Source organism: Bombus vancouverensis, chromosome 17 (genome assembly GCF_051014615.1).
Source record: "Bombus vancouverensis nearcticus chromosome 17, iyBomVanc1_principal, whole genome shotgun sequence".
Taxonomy (NCBI): Eukaryota; Metazoa; Arthropoda; class Insecta; order Hymenoptera; family Apidae; genus Bombus; species Bombus vancouverensis.
The window spans coordinates 5509744-5530925 of record NC_134927.1 but is presented as its reverse complement, the minus strand read 5'-3'; the positions used below and the strand labels follow the sequence as shown (position 1 = coordinate 5530925).

General features: G+C 38.2%; 1 protein-coding gene across 1 annotated transcript in view; it reads right to left on the bottom strand.

The window, feature by feature from the left end:
- Nrx-1 (neurexin 1) overlaps positions 1-21182 on the bottom strand; it is a 600022-nt gene that overhangs the window by 94882 nt on the left and 483958 nt on the right. The window contains exon 18 of the mRNA XM_033349833.2: positions 1724-2046. Within this exon, the coding sequence (XP_033205724.2) occupies positions 1724-2046 (323 nt within the window). The remainder of the gene's footprint in view (positions 1-1723; positions 2047-21182) is intronic.

Genomic DNA, 21182 nt, shown 5'->3' with positions numbered 1-21182 from the left:
TAACCAGTCAGCTGTTGCGTCCTCTGGAAACTGGGAAGTGTGTACCTAAAACGTGTGGCAAAAAGTAAGCGACGACGAATATACTCGTCAAGCACAGGGTATGTGTGGAGATTATAACGTAGAATTAAAGTAATCAAGTAACGTGTAACCAGACGACTGTCTTATATCTTTTACGCATGACGAGTATACTCGTCATGACACAAGATACTTGTATTTCTCCATGACGAGTATACTCGTCATGACAGAAGATACTTGTATTTCTCCATGACGAGTATGCTCGTCAAAAACAGCTAGCTGGTTGTAATGTAACAGTAGCGTAACGAGGAAATATCATTCAGGTGCAGCAACGTATTAGAAACAAGAAATTTATTTGAATCAGCGAGGAGGTGGGTCCGTTTATTTGCTAAATCCCCAGAAAGCAAAAAGTAGGAAAAATCAATGTATCGATCAAAGTTCAACGATAAAATGAAACAAACTTCAAAAAGTAAAGTTATAGACGCTTTGGCTTCCGAGTGACTTATACAGAAATAAATTGTAGAGGATTCGTCTTATCAGATATCACGAAATACAGATTGCTGTTTGTGAGCAATTTATTTAAGATAAATATATTGTCTATAAAATTGATTTGGCACAAAGCACAAGTCCAGGTATAATAACTTTCGCGAAATAAATACGCGCGGTCTCAAGAAACTCCGTATATACGTCTGATGCGTCTGTATGCTTATACTGCGATCGCTGAACTTCCTCGCTCGTCATTTCGTTTGTTTATTTATACTGGTCGGGGGACAGTCGGAAAGTTTGAACTCGACTGCGTTTGACGGTGGAAAGTAGCGGCGACATTGTTTTGCTCGGAGTTCATTACTCCTTGCAATACCTGTGACCTAACGGTCATGATACTGCGAAACAAAACAACAACAGGAAACTACAAAATAAAATAAACAGGAAAATAATTTCCAGGAATAAAATCATATCTACATATACGCGTTACCGAATTATAATAATCGCGACTGAGAATACCAACATTAATCGAACTTTTCTTTCGACCAGTAGCAGTTACATCTAGAAAACTATGAGTAGAAAACTATGTCTGACGAGCTGTCGATTTCGTAATTGAACTTGGCAAACTCGGTGGCGAACTGCTTGGTATGACTCAAATATCCTTCTGGATTACCATTTCTTCTGGGATCTGGTAAACGAAGAGTGTGTTTCCTACCAGCTATCTACCTTCTCTTTCTCGTGACATTTTGTCCACGTGAAAAAACAAACAGCTCTCTATCGTTTTCTATTTTTAATGAAAAACCAATTTAAAAATACCGATGGTAATATTTACAAACAATGACCATAGAAGATCATGCTGAAAAATGTCTCGATCACATAGCACAAATATCCTTCTGGATTACCATTTCTTCTGGGATCTGGTAAACGAAGAGTGTGTTTTCTACCAGCTATTTACCTTCTCTTTCTCGTGACATTTTCCACGTGAAAAAATAAACAGCTCTCTATCGTTTTCTATTTTTAATGAAAAACCAATTTAAAAATACTGTAAAATGGCTGTAAAATATTGTGCCGAAAAATGTCTCGATCACACAGATACACGGAATTCTTATAAAAGAATTTCCCAGTTGCTTTTAATTTTGTTAATTTTTAATTTCTACAAATCTTTTTAGTTTTAATTTTTCAAAGAAGAAAAAAGATAAGAAAAAAAAAATTGAAAAATGTTTACCTGGAAATAGATATTCGTTTCCACGTACGCTTTCAGCACGGGCAAGCCGACGAACGTGTGCTTTGATGTGAATGTCACCGGATAATGGACTGGATGGTTCCTTTTGCTGAATTTCCCCGTGACCCTGATGATCGGTGTTACACCTTGATGAGAAGCCTGATGATTGCCGGAACTGCGCGCTATCTCCAGGTACGGGTAGCCGTTGAACCAGATTTGTTGGAGAAAACCAACGAAATGCGGGATTTCCTCACCGGCGTGCAAGTAGCCACCGACGTGCAGCGTTCGGAATTCCAAAATGCTTTGCTTGCCAAGCTGCGTTTCGGCTGTCAAACAGAGCGGACAATTTTTCAGAATTTCTGAGGAATTACAAAATCTCAAAAATTACTCTTCTCGAACAATGACACGATCTTAATTTTAAAATATGCTGTTCGATCGTCTGAATGTTTCTTCTTATCCAAATGACTTTTAAATACAAAAATGACGCCTCGATAAATTTCTACACGTTCGACGTTCTCTTCGGAGGGACAAGCACCTCGATTTATCGTTTGCACTTTCTTCGGCGAAGAATAAAACGTGTCAGAGTTTCTAAACACGGGCCACGTTAAATAAGAAAATGGACTGAGATTAAGGGAAAATCATTAATAAGAATCTGGCCTTGCAACGAAGGAAAAAGGAAGAGCAGAATCGCGAGAGTCGAAGGGAACTCGAGCTGCGAGTTACACGGGAACTATTTTAATTATTAGCCGGTCCTGGGATTGTCCTTATCCAGGGACAATGAAAACTCGATATCGGCGCATTGTTCTTTGCGACCATCTTACCGGAGTCGAAGCCATTAAGCTTAATTGTCCCCGGACACAATGCACTGAACTTTGTAAATTAGTAGTGCGATGTAAGTATCGACAGCCGTTGCTAATAAATCTACCAAAGTTGCCTTGAAACGTAGCTCGCAGCGAAGCTAGAAGCGAAAGGGGTAAGTTTCACCCTATTAGACAATTTTACGTAGATGTTCGTATTAGGCTTGGCGAATAGTTGTTGGTAATGAGGATAATAATTAAAAGTTTGACACAACGAATTATTTCAACTATTTTATTGCTGTGTTTATTTTAGATATAATACAGTTAATAATCAGAGTGGGTAAAATTGTATTTTCTGCTGAGATCAAATAAACAATGCTCGAATAATTTTTTGTATTTTGCTTTTTAGACAAAATGCTAAATAATTGGAAAGTTGAATTCGTATTAAAATTCTAGCTTTCGTACGTGTCTTTCAGTTTTATTCAATTTAGCACGGTTGTTTTAATTCCAGCTTTGATTTCAACGTTGGAAAAATCAGTATTTCTGGCGCAGCTGACAATATTGTTATAATGGAATCAAACATTGTTTCAGGAACATTTAATGCAAATACGAAATACGAAAAAAAGGAATTGTTTCATTTAATAACTGAACTATCATGGAGAAGTTTATGTTTCTAATACAAACGTATGAAAAATACAATGTTTAAAAATCAACAATATTTATCACTTTATTAACTAACACAGAAAGTTATTCGAAAATAATTTATCTTAGCGCAAAATGATATCTTCCCTGTGTTATTTCTGGTTTAGAAACAGCAAAGTACCTGAAACGCTAATAGAAACCCGGAGAAAATAAAATGCCAAAGCAGGAAATTATTTGAAAACGATTCATCTTAGCGCAAAATTATATCTTCCCTGTGTTACTTCTGGTTTAGGAACAGCAAAGTACCTGAAACGCTAATAGAAACCCGGAGAAAATAAAATACCAAAACAGGAAATTATTTGGAAGCGATTCATCTTAGCGCAAAATGATATCTTCCCTGTGTTATTTCTGGTTTAGAAACAACAAAGTACCTGAAACGCTAATAGAATCCCGGAGACAATAAAATACCAAAGCAGGAAATTATATGAAAACGATTCATCTTAGCGCAAAATTATATCTTCCCTGTGCTATTTCTGGTTTAGAACTAGCAAAGTACCTGAAACGCTAATAGGAACCCGGAGAAAATAAAATACTAAAACATGAAACTATTTGAAAACGATTCATCTTAACGCAAAATTATATCTTCCCTGTGCTATTTCTGGTTTAGAACTAACAAAGTACCTGAAACGCTCATAGAAACCCGGAGAAAATAAAATACCAAAACATGAAACTATTTGAAAACGATTCATCTTAACGCAAAATTATATCTTCCCTGTGCTATTTCTGGTTTAGAACTAACAAAGTACCTGAAACGCTCATAGAAACCCGGAGAAAATAAAATACCAAAACAGGAAATTATTTGGAAGCAATTCATCTTAGCGCAAAATTATATCTTCCCTGTGTTACTTCTGGTTTAGGAACAGCAAAGTACCTGAAACGCTAATAGAAACACGGAGACGATAAAATACTAAAACATGAAACTATTTGAAAACGATTCATCTTAACGCAAAATTATATCTTCCCTGTGCTATTTCTGATTTAGAACTAGCAAAGTACCTGAAACGCTAATAGAAACCCGGAGACGATAAAATACTAAAACATGAAACTATTTGAAAACGATTCATCTTAACGCAAAATTATATCTTCCATGTGTTATTTCTGGTTTAGAAACAACAAAGTACCTGAAACGCTAATAGAAACCCGGAGACAATAAAATACCAAAGCAGGAAATTATTTGAAAACGATTCATCTTAGCGCAAAATTATATCTTCCCTGTGTTATTTCTGATTTAGAACTAGCAAAGTACCTGAAACGCTAATAGAAACCCAGAGAAAATAAAATACCAAACCAGGAAATTATTTGAAAACGATTCAGCTTAACACAACACTGTATTATATTTCCCTGGGTTATTTGTAATTCAAACATATTAAAATACCAAAGCAGAAAACTATTTGGAAACGTGCTATCTCGGCAGAAAATTACGTCCTCCTTCGGCCGTGTTATCTGCAACGCAGAAATAATAAAACACTCGATACGATTCGTTATTTTAAATTGTCGCTTCTTGCCTACTTGGAATGCCATTCGCCTGGAATAATCGCGGCTCTGTGCATGTACAAATATACTCTGACCTCGCAAACACGAAACCCATCTGGATCTTCGCAATTGCAGGCCGACTAAAGGCTGTCGCGACGAGCGAATAATCAGAACCGCAAAATGAGACACGTTGAAACGCCTTCGTCGTTAAGCCGTCCCCTTAATCGCTCGATCCACAGAATCGAAGTATGTATATACGTTGACGAGCGGCAAACAGCACATAGCTCATGTTCGAAATTACAATGCCAGGCAGCTGGCTGTGATCTGTTAAGGGCCGCCCTGACTAACGACCGACGGGGGCCGATCGTGACCCGATCGACCGGTTTAATCGAATCGTAAATTGACATCAAACAACGATCCGTGGAAATTCGTGGAAACCAACGCCGCCGTGTTAGCCTAATCCGCTTACGGATGAAAGAGTTTCTCGCAAGACACGCTTTAATCACTGCAGCGGTAGTTTTGCGGCAATCGACGTTCGCTGAAATTTCGCGAAACTTGCACGCGCCGCTGGCGAGTTTCGCCGAGCAACGGCCGATTCCACCGAGTTGTACGTGTAACCGGCGCTTCAGGCCGAGAATTTGATTATAACTCGCAGAATGCTTATCGCTTGATCGAATCGCAAGCGAAACAACTTGGAAATTAGCGGAATATTGAATTGGCCGGCGCTGCCGATTCGAATTCGCTCACCAAGATAGCCACGTTGCCGTAATTATGTAAATGAAAAAGTGGAGAGTGGCTGACCAAAGTATCTCGATACTTTGCACGTATCGGTGGTAGAGATGGCGTGCAAGATCACCGACAGTGATTTATCACAATGGTCGCAGAATCACGATCATGGTCGTGATCCAACTTCCTTCAGCGGCGTGATTTTCTTATCTGCAGCGAGATCTTGTTCTTATCTGCGAGCGGAATTTTTCACGTTCGATCATTTCTTATGAAATACTTCGATATAGCTCGCGTGAAAGTATCATTTCTAATTTTCTTAATTACGTTTAATGTTTTAAGATTAAATATGCTGCTAATGTTTTTACTCGCAACGGAACGGTTGACGAAGTTTTAAAGAATTCCAATATAATGTTTCCAGACGATAATTAAGCCAACATTTTTCTTTAGAGTAGCTTGTCATAAAAGTAATTGCAAGAATATTAACGTTGGAAAAGAGAATTTCCTTTTTCTCTTTAGAAGTCTTTTAATATTCATAGGAGAAACTTTCGTTCGCCTTACGATATTTATTTTTAAATAGATAACATTTTTACGTGTTTACAGAAGATTTAAAGATGCAAAGTCATTTTTAAAGAACGACTTTAGTTGGTCGTTCCTTTTCGTCTTTTGTCGTCCACATATTCCAACCATCTAAGAAACTATCAAACTTCTGCACTCAAAGTAAATGTAACGCACACCGTTCAAAACTAAAATTATCCGCCGAGATAAATCAGAATTTGTATCCCGGTTAATGAAGTAATCTGCGGCGTTCAAAGACTTACTAACGCCGACTGAAAGTTTCAGAAGGTATATATCGTTCCCAGCATCTCAAACACGCAGATCTAACTGTCAACATTATTAATTAAACGCGTTCCGCCAGTATCCTGTTAATCCTTTTCCTATTTTGGCTCCTTAATTAGATTACGTTTTATAAAAATGAAAGCAACAAGCATATCACGATATTGGCTTCCAATTTTCTTCCAAATTATCTGCTTCTCGTTAATTAAGGTGTACAATCATAATCCTCTATAGACATACGTTCTATTAAAATTCACACAATTCGAATCACGTTGGAAATAAAAAGATCGACCATCGGATTTTTACATTTTACACTCCAATTTCCCGACTTGACAATTTCCCCAGACGTAAATGGTCCAAGAGAACGAACAATCGATGAACTAGCTTTTCGCAAAACGAAAGAAAGTCCAAGCTTCTCGGATGACTGTGTGCGACGTTCAAGTGTTCAAGTGAACGAAGTTCAACGCTTGCTAGTTGGCAACTAAGTGATTGCGGATTTTGTCAACACCGTCTAATGACAGAATCCGCAATCACTTAGTTGCCAAGCCAATATCTCTAAAAGCTCGATGGCCTTAGCATCGTATCGTTGGGCTGCGACAAGTGGAACCATGAATCTGTACAAACAGCCATAATTTGCGACACTCGTACGACAGGAGGAAAAATTGCGAAAGGAAGAAAAGCACTTGGACGGTGTTAATTGTTTTATCGCGTGCTGCTTCGACGCACGTGAATTTCCATGGCAAAGCGAAACTATGAGCGGAGGATCTTTGTCAGTTATAGTTTCTCGTAGCCAACAACCCAAGGATGTCATGCACTCAGCGGCGTAGTAATTATCGTGCGATCGATGCGAGCGACGAGCGACTAAGTGAAGATCGTGTGCAGCTTATGGCGATGCTGGTCGGTCAAGCAATTTAGGGTATTGCCACGTAACTCGATATTGCTGGCACTCGCCATCCATTTAATAGGCTGATCTGGGGAGCGGGCCGGCAGGTTTGGGTGTTTCGCTTTATTGAAGAGCCATGATGCTTTGCAACAAACGTGCTCCTACTTGACAATAGCCAAAGGCTCTGTTTTAGACGCTACTTTATGGCGTGTACCCTTCACAGCGCGCTTCATACCTCCACTTGTTCCAGTTTCCAACTTGCACACAGCCATGTTGAACGCTCGCCATTCCGATTCTCCTAATTGAAATTAACTCGGAGGCAGCTAGTTTTAGGTCGCCTTTGCGGGATGCTACAGAATCGAGTGGTGAAATGTTCGATGGTTGCTGCGAGATTCTCTCGCAACGAGATTCTTAACGTGTCGAATATCTACATATACATGGAATCGACGAGATATTTAGCGAGAATTAGTGCAAAACCGTATAGGCAAGATTGTTGTGACTATAAATAATATAACGTTTCCGAAAAGTGTATTACAGTGTTTCGTAGTCAATGTAGGAGTAACTTGCACGAACAAGAGCACGTTACTATTCCATTTCTCTGACTTTTCTAAACAGTTCGATCGATCTTCTAGAAAATTTCATCGACTAAAGACAAAATATTCCACGGTTTTCCACGAGTACGAATAATTGTGATTGATCGATCGATCGTCATATTTCATAGGAGACCATCGAGTGTCCTAATACTTTTACGAATGCCGGAACACTTACACGCATTTACTACAACTCATCTACCATTCAACTTCGTCTCGTCATTTCCACGAAAAGAAACATATTCAAAGATCGTCCTCGCGAAGCCCAGAAAGAATGAACGCTTGGAGAAACGATTAATATTCGCCTAACGAGTCAGTCGTACGCTTCTCTGTTACCATGAAGTTCACACAGTGCGGATGATCGTTCTCGATGGATAGAGAGTGGAACGTGCTAAACACAATTGAACGTAGTATACATAGTATATATGTACGTGTATATACGTACAGGCGCACAAATACATGTAGAAAGAGCGAGAGAGAGAGAGAGACATATACTGGGTGTCGGTTATCGGTTATAGACAGCGATACACTGGCGTCCTAGATACGCTGCAAAGCGCATATATTACGGCCAGCTTTACAAGAGATTGGACGCGGCGGCATTGAAACTTTATGCACGGTTCGGACAGGCCGATTGGATTTTCCGGCCTATCCTGACTACCCTGGCCGATAAATATAGGGACACAAGCAGCACCGTGTTTCCAATCGATTCGAATATTATTCGACACTGTTCCGGACTCTTTGGATATATATTTGCTTCTTTATTTATTTATTGTACACCGATTGGGTTGGTTTATGTATATTGTAGCGTGAAAAGATTTTCATTTGTCACAGAGGAACTTCTTTTTATTCAGTTAGCTGCTTGGGATGAGTAGATTTGTGGGGAAGAAACAGCAATATTTTGTGCTATGACGAGTGTACTAATTTTTGTCAGACATTTTAGGTGCGCACTTTTCAAAGTTTTCAAAGAGGACTAATTGTCATAGATTAATTGAGAGACTTCTTTTTATTCAGTCAGCTGCTTGCGACGAGTAGACTTGTGAAGAGACAGCAATATTTTGTGCTATGACGAGTGTACTAATTTTTGTCAGACATTTTAGGTGCACACTTTTCAAAGTTTTCAAAGAGGCCTAATTGTAGTGGATTACTTGAGAGACTTCTTTCTATTCAGTTAGCTGTTTGCCATGAGTAGATTTGTGGGGAAGAAACAGCAATATTTTGTGCTATGACGAGTGTACTAATTTTTATCAGACATTTTAGGTGCACACTTTTCAAAGTTTTCAAAGAGGACTAATTGTCATAGATTAATTGAGAGACCTCTTTTTATTCAGTTAGCTGCTTGCGACGAGTAGACTTGTGAAGAGGCAGCAATATTTTGTGCTATGACGAGTATACTAATTTTTGTCAGACATTTTAGGTCCACACTTTTCAAGGTTTTCAAAGAGGCCTAATTGTCATAGATTAATTGAGAGACTTCTTTTTATTCAGTTAGCTGTTTGCCATGAGTAGATTTGTGGGGAAGAAACAGCAATATTTTGTGCTATGACGAGTGTACTAATTTTTGTCAGACATTTTAGGTGCACACTTTTCAAGGTTTTCAAAGAGGACTAATTGTCATAGATTAATTGAGAGACTTCTTTCTATTCAGTTAGCTGTTTGCCATGAGTAGATTTGTGGGGAGGAAACAGCAATATTTTGTGCTATGACGAGTGTACTAATTTTTGTCAGACATTTTAGGTGCACACTTTTCAATGTTTTCAAAGAGGTCTAATTGTAGTGGATTACTTGAGAGACTTCTTTCTATTCAGTTAGCTGTTTGCCATGAGTAGATTTGTGGGGAGGAAACAGCAATATTTTGTGCTATGACGAGTGTACTAATTTTTGTCAGACATTTTAGGTCCACACTTTTCAAGGTTTTCAAAGAGGACTAATTGTCATAGATTAATTGAGAGACTTCTTTTTATTCAGTCAGCTGCTTGGGATGAGTAGATTTGTGGGGAGGAAACAGCAATATTTTGTGCTATGACGAGTGTACTAATTTTTGTCAGACATTTTAGGTGCACACTTTTCAAGGTTTTCAAAGAGGACTAATTGTCATAGATTAATTGAGAGACTTCTTTCTATTCAGTTAGCTGTTTGCCATGAGTAGATTTGTGGGGAGGAAACAGCAATATTTTGTGCTATGACGAGTGTACTAATTTTTATCAGACATTTTAGGTGCACACTTTTCAAAGTTTTCAAAGAGGACTAATTGTCATAGATTAATTGAGAGACCTCTTTTTATTCAGTTAGCTGCTTGCGACGAGTAGACTTGTGAAGAGGCAGCAATATTTTGTGCTATGACGAGTGTACTAATTTTTGTCAGACATTTTAGGTGCACACTTTTCAAAGTTTTCAAAGAGGCCTAATTGTAGTGGATTACTTGAGAGACTTCTTTCTATTCAGTTAGCTGTTTGCCATGAGTAGATTTGTGGGGAAGAAACAGCAATATTTTGTGCTATGACGAGTGTACTAATTTTTATCAGACATTTTAGGTGCACACTTTTCAAAGTTTTCAAAGAGGACTAATTGTCATAGATTAATTGAGAGACCTCTTTTTATTCAGTTAGCTGCTTGCGACGAGTAGACTTGTGAAGAGGCAGCAATATTTTGTGCTATGACGAGTATACTAATTTTTGTCAGACATTTTAGGTCCACACTTTTCAAGGTTTTCAAAGAGGCCTAATTGTCATAGATTAATTGAGAGACTTCTTTTTATTCAGTTAGCTGTTTGCCATGAGTAGATTTGTGGGGAAGAAACAGCAATATTTTGTGCTATGACGAGTGTACTAATTTTTGTCAGACATTTTAGGTGCACACTTTTCAAGGTTTTCAAAGAGGACTAATTGTCATAGATTAATTGAGAGACTTCTTTCTATTCAGTTAGCTGTTTGCCATGAGTAGATTTGTGGCGAAGAGATAGCAATATTTTGTGCTATGACGAGTATACTAATTTTTGACACATATTTTAGGCGCACATTTTTCAAGGTTTTCAAAGAGACCTAAATGTTTTTTATTTTTGTTGTCAGATTACTTTTTAAGTTGAGAAATATTTAACGACTTGATAGTCGAGAGAACCTTGGATGAAAGAAAATTCTCTGTCTACCTGAATGTGTTTTATTTTTTTATTTTTATTTATATTTGCTTTATCGTAAGGCAAAGAGAATTTCGAGAAATTTGTTCATCTTCCCTGGCATCTTTGCTTGCCGCTCGATGTATTTCATTTTTATTCTGCTCAATGGAATTTCATTGTTATCCACACTACATGGCAACTTTTAGTTTCGATAGATCGAAGCTGCATGAAAATTTAATTGATGAACTTTTTTTACTTCGATGGAAAATTAGAAATTACGTGTGCGTTCCACGGGCGGAAACAAGCGAAGTTATAACAGGTGGTCAATTTAAACTTTCAACTCATTAAAATCGTGTGCGACTTTAAAGCACGCCACAAATTTTCCACACACGCGCTAGTGAGAATTTGTTGCTCGAATCTCTTCCGATAGATGTTACGTATTTCATACGACATTATTCTGTCAAATTGCTAAATTGACTCGACATAGCCAGCTTTTCAACGTTTTAACTAGAAATTTTTCATCTCGTTTCGAAGGATATCGCACGATGATTTATTAAACAACAATATTACCGGGTCAATCAATTATAAGTTGTAGACTTCTGATTTTTCTTAGGCGAACCATTGTTATATTTATGCAACTTTATAATTTTACGTCGTACAGGATAATTGGTTTATAAATTTTATCAAATAAAATACGTCAGGCTATTAAAATTTTCAATGCAACTTTAACGGATCATGGTGTATAAACATTAAAAAACGTATGGAATATGTATATATACACAGAGTATTGGATTCGAGCGATTTAAAAACATTTCAATCAAGTTATACACCGATAATCTGACATCGAGATCGTTAAATAAAATCAACCTATTTTCCAATAATATCGAGACAAAAAAAAAACGATATTTTCAATCGTCGAAATAAAACAATTTTTCTTGCTTGCAAACGTTTACAGCGACGATAATTGTAAAACGCGATACGAAATTGCCACGCGACGTATCAAAATTCACCGCAATTTCCGATCACACGTTTTCGTTCGATTTTCCTCAATAATCGAGACGAACAGGAAACTAGCATTTCAGCTTTTCGTCGCAATATAAATAACAATAATTTCCACGTGGAATTGCTGCGGAAACCTTTCACGTTAATTTTATATTCGAAACCAGTCTTCGTTGATACAATTTTGAACGTTTGTATACGACTGTGCCAGAGGAATCAGGCGAATGAGAGACTCGATGAAAATGTAAATGCTCGGAGCATGGCGAATGTTAAAAAAGACACATTTCCAATGGTCTAAAGTAAAACAAAACTAAATACGATTCTCTCTTTTCAGTTTCCATTATTTGATTTGATTATTTGCACGTCCGGATATAACATTTCATCGCACGACTATAATCGAAACACTCTGCTTCCTTCGAATCGCGAAAATCGTTTCACTTATTTACGTGTCTCCAGTGAATTACGAATCGTTTTATTCGATCTGAGTCGCGTTATCGATCGCAGTTGAAATGGCAAACTCCGGAACAAGAATTTATCAAACTTGGAGCGTGACAACTGTGTCCAAAGAGATATCATTTATTAAAAAAAAAAAAAAAGAGACACTATCGAGCAATTCCAGGGCAACTTCCTCTTCGTGTTGCTTGCTTATCGAGCCTCATAAAACGTGATATAATATTTACCATTCTTACGTCAGTCAAATACAGGTGAATCATTTATGAAGAACGTGACGATTCGTGTTTCATATTTATAGCTCTTGGCTCACTTTCGCACATCGAATCAACGATGTTACGGTCCGTGTACGACCCAGCATTTATTTCTTATCGTTTGTCACTGGGAGAGGCGACAAATCGACGCGGACTTTTAATTTCATTAGACTTTAATTCGTCGTCGTTTTATTACGTTTCACCCGCCTTGCCTTGTACCTACGCACGCTCTTCTCCCAACTGAGTCGGCAGATTATTTTTACGATGGTCGTAAAAATATAATAATACGCGACAAGAAGCCTGTAAAACGAACGAAATAAAAATAGAATCCTGTTAGAATGAGCGAGCCCAACGATTTTCTACGACAACCATGTTAATCTCAACGGCAACGCTTATCCACTTTAGCAACCCGAAGCCGAATAACGCGTTAATCGCAGTCAACGTGTTGATACGACAAAATAATATGCGTTGCACGATACACAGCGCAAAGAGAAGTTTCCGGCAACTTCTCGCGTTACGCAGTGGCGCAATTTTCAGTCCGCGTAGCTCGGCAACTAAGTGACTGCGGATTTTGTCAATACCACCGAACGACAAAACCCGCAGTCACTTAGTTGCCAAGCCAACAGGTTGCCCGACCATAAATGATCGCTCGTGACATGCTGTAAATTGTCGTTTAGCCTCGAATGTAATTTATATCGCGTGAGTTCTAGTTAGTCAACTATACTCAGATAGTTCACCAGGCACACGCTGCGAGGAAAAAGGAAAAGGACGAGGTAAATTGAAGCGGCAGCCGATAAGAATCGAAGGAAACGACAAGGAAAGACAACGACGGTATAAAATACGAGAGAAGGCAGTTGATAAATTTCATCGATCGGATTCGGAACACACCTGGATGGTTCTCGAGGCGCGAGAATGGCAATTCCGCAGGCGTGGAATTCCTGCAGGAGGAAGGACGGCGTGTTTCCTGGCGCGGAGTCCGCTTCCGGCTGACGATTATTTATGAAAAAGGACGCTTGGCAGGCAGAAGGCGAGGCGACGCGAGAGAACGACAAATGGCAGGGGCGAAATAAAAATGGCCTGCGAGTTTCGTAGGACGACGCCAGGAATTCTCCGGAGTCGATCGATCCTCCGCGTCCCTTGCAACGCACGGACGCGTTTCCAGCCGCCGGCCGTTCTCCAGTCGATCGCAAGGAACAGCCATAGAGCCATAAAGAGAGCATTTGCATGGCGGCGATTTGCGATTCGGCTGGAGGTGTTGCGGAAAAGGGCGGCAGACTTGGCCGGGCAGGCCAAGTTTTTAACCAGGCGATTCGATCGCTGCGCAGGATATTTCCAGTGTTTTTACAGCCGACGTCTGTGTGTAATTTCGTTGGCCTATGTAGGACGCAATTGTTTCCAGCTTATCGATCAGCTGGAACGTCAAACTTCTCCTTTCCTATGGTTTCGTGTGCGCGGCGTCTAACGGCGCGCTATAAAAATTTCTAGTCATTTCGTGTTCCACGAAACTCGAGAATCCAGTCCGAAGCACTCTCGAAGGATAGTTCATCGGCTAATGATAATATTGGTAAATGGACGCGATTTTTATGCAAATTTACGTTGTCGAGGGTGTAATTGGCAACGTGAAGCTTGGTAGAAAATTGTTTTATTATTATTGGCAGCGTTGTACTTTGGATATTTCGTATATTTGCCCATATCAAGCTCATTCTCTGTAATTTTCTACTTGGGAATTTTCTATAAATTCGTAAAATGTAGCTACGAGTTGTAGAGAAAAAGAGAAGCTCGTACACAGTGTTACGTTAATTATATTAATTGCACTAATCGTAATGAGCTTGATAGAATATTGTTTTACCTGGAATTTTATTATTTGTTATTATTGGCAGCGTTGTACTTTGGATATTTCGTATATTTTCTACTTGGAAATTTTCTATAAATTCGTAAAATGTAGCTACGAGTTGTAGAGAAAAAGAGAAGCTCGTACACAGTGTTACGTTAATTATATTAATTGCACCAGTCGTAATGAGCTTGATAGAAGATTGTTTTACCTGGAATTTTATTATTTGTTATTATTGGCAGCGTTGTGCTTTGGATATTTCGTATATTTTCTACTTGGAAATTTTCTATAAATTCGTAAAGTGTAGCTACGAGTTGTAGAGAAAAAGAAAAGCTCGTACACAGTGTTACGTTAATTATATTAATTGCACCAGTCGTAATGAGCTTGATAGAAAATTGTTTTACCTGGAATTTCATTATTTGTTATTATTGGCAGCGTTGTACTTTGGATATTTCGTATATTTTCTACTTGGAAATTTTCTATAAATTCGTAAAGTGTAGCTACGAGTTGTAGAGAAAAAGAGAAGCTCGTACACAGTGTTACGCTAATTTATATTAATTGCACCGGTTGTAATGATCTCATAAGTTAGAAATAAGACTTATGTACGTACATTCACAACCATGTACGATGTATAGTTAATGGGAAATAAAATAAATAAACAATATATATAGACTTCTTTTCTTTTTATAATCTCACAATTTTCTGTTAAATATTATAACCTGCAGTTTGTTCGAAATTTCTCAATTTCGTTCATTGTATGCAAATTTGTTGGTAATACAGGTAACTTGAGACTTCTACCTACAATTTTGTAAATGGTATCGACTCGATCTAAATTGTCCGAGTAATTTTGCAATTGTGACACACTTCGTACGCTCCTGCACGTTATGCGTGCGTTTTAATCGCAATTTAACAAAATAAGCGGCTGCATTTGGAAAGAAATAAAACGTCAAACATAAGAGAACAATCGAAAACAATCTTCTTCTTTTCTTAACAAGAAATTCATGGAACATCGCATTGTAGAAGAAAATTGACCAATCTTTCGATCAGACGGTGTACACTGCGGCGATCAAAGGATAAAATTTCTTCAGCAGAACAAAAATCAATCGTTGCTCTACCTTTTCCTACCTTCTACCTCTATTTTTCTTTTCTCTTTCTCAACTTGCAAGTGTCCTTCCATATCCTTCGGTTTCTCCTTTGCACCGATTTCTCAGAATTATTCGCGTGGCACTCGAAGCGATCTAAAAATTATTTTAATCGGATCAAGCAAGTGAAAGTCATATTTTTATCACCGACAATAACAGCCAATAGCAACGACAGACACGCAGGAAAATACAAATAAAGAATAGGAACACACCCAAACCGGCTAACTGTTTAAACGATCAACACCTCAAACATGGATAGAAGACTGAAAAGGAAACACAAACCTCAGACCTCACAAAGAACACAACCTAACAAACACGAGGATGGTATCCCGCTTGGTAGACAGCTAAAAAATTCTACCAAATGTCCAAACTGGACAAATTGTGAATGTAAAGAATTAAATAAAAAAAAAAAAAAATAGCAACGAAATTATTGCCAGCTAAGAGTTTCTTAATTCACAAAGAACACAACCTAACAAACACGAAGATGGTATCCCGCTAGGGGTAGCCACCCACACGATAATCAAACAGCTAAAAAATTCTATCAAATGTCCAAACTGGACAAATTGTGAATGTAAAGAATTAAATAAAAAAAAAAAAAAATAGCAACGAAATTATTGCCAGCTAAGAGTTTCTTAATTCACAAAGAACACAACCTAACAAACACGAAGATGGTATCCCGCTAGGGGTAGCCACCCACACGATAATCAAACAGCTAAAAAATTCTACCAAATGTCCAAACCGGACAAATTGTGAATGTAAAGAATTAAAAAAAAAAACAAAAAAAATAGCAACAAAATTATTGCCAGCTAAGAGTTTCTTAATTCACAAAGAACACAACCTAACAAACACGAAGATGGTATCCCGCTTGGTAGACAGCTAAAAAATTCTACCAAATGTCCAAACTGGACAAATTATGAATGTAAAGAATTAAATAAAAAAAAAAAATAGCGACGAAATTATTGCCAGCTAAGAGTTTCTTAATTCACAAAGAACACAACCTAACAAACACGAGGATGGTATCCCGCTTGGTAGACAGCTAAAAAATTCTACCAAATGTCCAAACTGGACAAATTGTGAATGTAAAGAATTAAATTAAAAAAAAATAGCAACAAAATTATTGCCAGCTAAGAGTTTCTTAATTCACAAAGAACACAACCTAACAAACACGAGGATGGTATCTCGCTTGGTAGACAGCTAAAAAATTCTACCAAATGTCCAAACTGGACAAATTGTGAATGTAAAGAATTAAATTAAAAAAAAATAGCAACAAAATTATTGTCAGCTAAGAGTTTCTTAATTCACAAAGAAGACAACCTAACAAACACGAGGATGGTATCCCGCTTGGTAGACAGCTAAAAAATTCTACCAAATGTCCAAACTGGACAAATTGTGAATGTAAAGAATTAAATTAAAAAAAAAATAGCAACAAAATTATTGCCAGCTAAGAGTTTCTTAACTCACAAAGAACACAACCTAACAAACACGAGGATGGTATCCCGCTTGGTAGACAGCTAAAAAATTCTACCAAATGTCCAAACCGGACAAATTGTGAATGTAAAGAATTAAAAAAAAAAAAACAAAAAAAATAGCAACAAAATTATTGCCAGCTAAGAGTTTCTTAATTCACAAAGAACACAACCTAACAAACACGAAGATGGTATCCCGCTTGGTAGACAGCTAAAAAATTCTACCAAATGTCCAAACTGGACAAATTGTGAATGTAAAGAATTAAATAAAAAAAAAAAAAAAGAAAATAGCGACGAAACTATTGCCAGCTAAGAGTTTCTTAATTCCATTCATAAAACCTTATCTTTTCTTACTTTAAACTCGCGCTACGACTTCCTCGTGCTTCGGTTATCTGAATATAGCGCGTGTCATGCGGGATTGCTCGTATATATTAATCTTATCAAGAGAATTACGACAAACGTTGACAGGTATGTTATCGGCAACCTCGTTTTCAAGATATCAAAGGCGAATTTCGATCGTTCCAATGACGTCAGAATCGCAATGCTCGTATCGAAAGGGGAAACGATGACACAGTGGATACAGGGGCGTAGGAATTCGATCGTAGATAAAAATTAGAAAAAATACGTATCTTTGTAATTTGTCAACTTTATCGGTGTTTATATCGAAACTGTAAATAAAGATTTTTCAAGAAATCAGCTAACCGAGACGAAACCGATTCGCTAAGACGAAGATGTACAGGTTTAATAAATAAATGCGATGTAATAACGTAGAAACGACAGGTTAATGATCTCTATAGAATTATTTATCGTAATTTAATCTAATTTGTAATGACGATAAACTGCAGTAACAAAATTAAAAGATAAAACAGTCGTTTTATCTTTGGAATTTAATTCTTGTAACAGCCACGCGTACTCCGCGTGTACTCGTCGAAGCTCGCTTTTCCGCACACTTTCCAGGTGCACGTTTTTCCAAGTTGTGAAACAGGTCGTAGCGGCTAGTTAGGTTAAAAAAGGATCGATAAATAATTTGTTGGTAAGGCAAGTCGTAATAAAAACTTTCCTCTTCCGTTCGATTACATTTCCATGAAACTCGCAGCCACATTTCTGATGGGAGTCGTCGCGTCGGTGCATCGACAAGCAGCTGAAACCCCGTGGCGAGATGCCCTGGAAAATCTTCAATTAGCATTCATAAGAGCGACCCGATTCCAAGGATCGCCGGCTGAATGCAAACGGCCTTGCATTTGGAATTTGCGATTTCATCCGGAGCCACCGCTTTGGGAAATTTGTAATTTAGCTGGCCGTGTGTTCCATCGTCGTGCACCTACCACTGGTCCGAGCGGGCAAATTCCGCCGGCTGAGCTACGACCTGAACGCCATGCTTTTTCCAAAGTTTCCAGTTCCAGTTGCAGCTGGAGTTGGCGAGAAAGACGCATCAGCAGCCGTTCTTACAACCCCTACGGGAGATCCGATTTTGTCTCTTCGTTCCTCGTAGTTGATTTACACGCTCGTTGTGCTGCCAGGTGAGCAGCACACGGTAGCCAGTTTTATTGAAAGCGACAGCGAAAAAGATACGAGTTGGCAAGGTTCAGCAAGGTTTCTTTGCTTTTTGCAAGTTTATACAGAAGATTATGCTAATGATCAACTAATGTCTGGGTTAGCAATCTCGCTATGCTGTCTTTTCAGAAATTTGAAAAATACATCTGAGGGAGTTTCAAGTGTAGCGAGAAAACAAGTAGCTACCTTTCGTGAATCTTTGTTGTATGAGATGTTCAAGGAATGTCAGTGAACAGTCTTGAAACGGGAACGTAATTCTTCTAATCCTCAGATCTTCTTATCGTTTGGTCTCCACAACGCGATTGTCATCTTTGACAATGTTGAAAAACACATCTGAGGGAATTTCCAACATAGCGGGAAAACAAGCAGCAGGCTTTTATGAATTTTTGTTGTATGGGATGTTCAAGGAATGTCAGTGAACAGTCTTGAAATAGGAACGTAATTCTTCTAATCCTCAGTTCTTCTTATCTTTTGGTCTCCACAACGTGATTGTCATCTTTGACAATGTTGAAAAATACATCTGAGGGAGTTTCAAGTGTAGCGAGAAAATAAACAGCTGACTTTTGTGAATTGTTGTTGTATGAGATGTTCAAGGAATGTCAGTGAACAGTCTTGAAATAGGAACGTAATTCTTCTAATCCTCAGTTCTTCCTATCGTTTGGTCTCCACAACGTGATTGTCATCTTTGACAATGTTGAAAAATACATCTGAGGGAGTTTCAAGTGTAGCGAGAAAATAAACAGCTGACTTTTGTGAATTGTTGTTGTATGAGATGTTCAAGGAATGTCAGTGAACAGTCTTGAAATAGGAACGTAATTCTTCTAATCTTCAGTTCTTCCTGTCTTTTGGTCTCCACAACGTGATTGTCATCTTTGACAATGTTGAAAAATACATCTGAGGGAGTTTCAAGTGTAGCGAGAAAATAAACAGCTGACTTTTGTGAATTGTTGTTGTATGAGATGTTCAAGGAATGTCAGTGAACAGTCTTGAAATAGGAACGTAATTCTTCTAATCCTCGGTTCTTCTTATCGTTTGGTCTCCACAACGTGATTGTCATCTTTGACAATGTCGAAAAACACATCTGAGGGAATTTCCAACATAGCGCGAAAACAAGCAGCAGACTTTTATGAATTTTTGTTGTATGGGATGTTCAAGGAATGTCAGTGAACAGTCTTGAAATAGGAACGTAATTCTTCTAATCTTCAGTTCTTCCTGTCTTTTGGTCTCCACAACGTGATTGTCATCTTTGACAATGTTGAAAAATACATCTGAGGGAGTTTCAAGTGTAGCGAGAAAATAAACAGCTGACTTTTGTGAATTGTTGTTGTATGAGATGTTCAAGGAATGTCAGTGAACAGTCTTGAAATGGGAACGTAATTCTTCTAATCCTCAGTTCTTCTTATCGTTTGGTCTCCACAACGTGATTGTCATCTTTGACAATGTTGAAAAACACATCTGAGGGAATTTCCAACATAGCGGGAAAACAAGCAGCAGACTTTTATGAATTTTTGTTGTATGGGATGTTCAAGGAATGTCAGTGAACAGTCTTGAAATAGGAACGTAATTCTTCTAATCTTCAGTTCTTCTCATCGTTTGATTTCCACAACGTGATGGTCATCTTTGACAATGTAACTGTCGTTGGCAGACAGTTATAGTCACAGTATAGTCACAGTATAGTCATCAGAACGCAAACGCTGAGAGTTTCTCCTATAGTTAAATGGTTGACTTTTCTATCTTTGGTTTTGCAACGCGAATTGGAATATTTTAAAACGTCGATTCGATTTACGGCAATTAATTAATTTTTTGAAAAGAAAAGCAGGTTCCTATCTGGATCGATTGCAATCTACAAGCTGGAGAATTATGCGCAGAGATATTTCATTGAGAATTAATTCGATTGCGATTGTCTAACGCACGGAGAATACTAAGATAACGAAAAGTGCTGGTTCAGTTACCTTCTCGCTGGCCTGTCGATAATTTACAAGCATCGAGCTTAATACCAGCCGAAGCTGTCAAACCGTAAATTATTATCGAAAATATCGGCCAGCCGCAGGCGTTTTCCTTCTACTTTCTTCGAGAAATTTTCCACGGCAGTTGGCTGTTTCCCGGGCCTTTGAATAATTAACGAAAATCGTCGGTAGCAAGTTTCGCGAGAGGAATCGACGCGTCTGTGCACGCCGAGGAAACTGCAAATTAAAAATTTCTTCCGCGTAACTTCTCGAGCGCTCGATTCCACAGCTATCGAGATAAAACGTAAGCGTGGCGAGTTCCTTTCTAAACAGAAGCTTTCCAGTCTAAAAATATTCTCGAAAATCAACCTGTCGATGTTTGTTCAGCCGTCTTCAGGAATTTAACGTAATAAACAAAGTAAGATAAAACGGAAGACGCTGCAGGAGGAACTGGCTCGTACATTGAAGTATATTCGAGTAACGAATAATTAATAGAAAATGAAATAAGATAAGGACAGTGCAAGCCAGGATATACGCGTCTCATTTTTCTCGGTCTTAATAAAATTCCTTCCGCTCTGCTTTCTTTCATTTTCTTATTCCACCCGGCGAGATTTACTTTCCACTTTTTATTCTCTGCCCGGTTTCCTTTAGCACGCCGCCCTCGTCGTATTTCCTGCGCAGCCAACGCATTGTCCTTCCATCACCT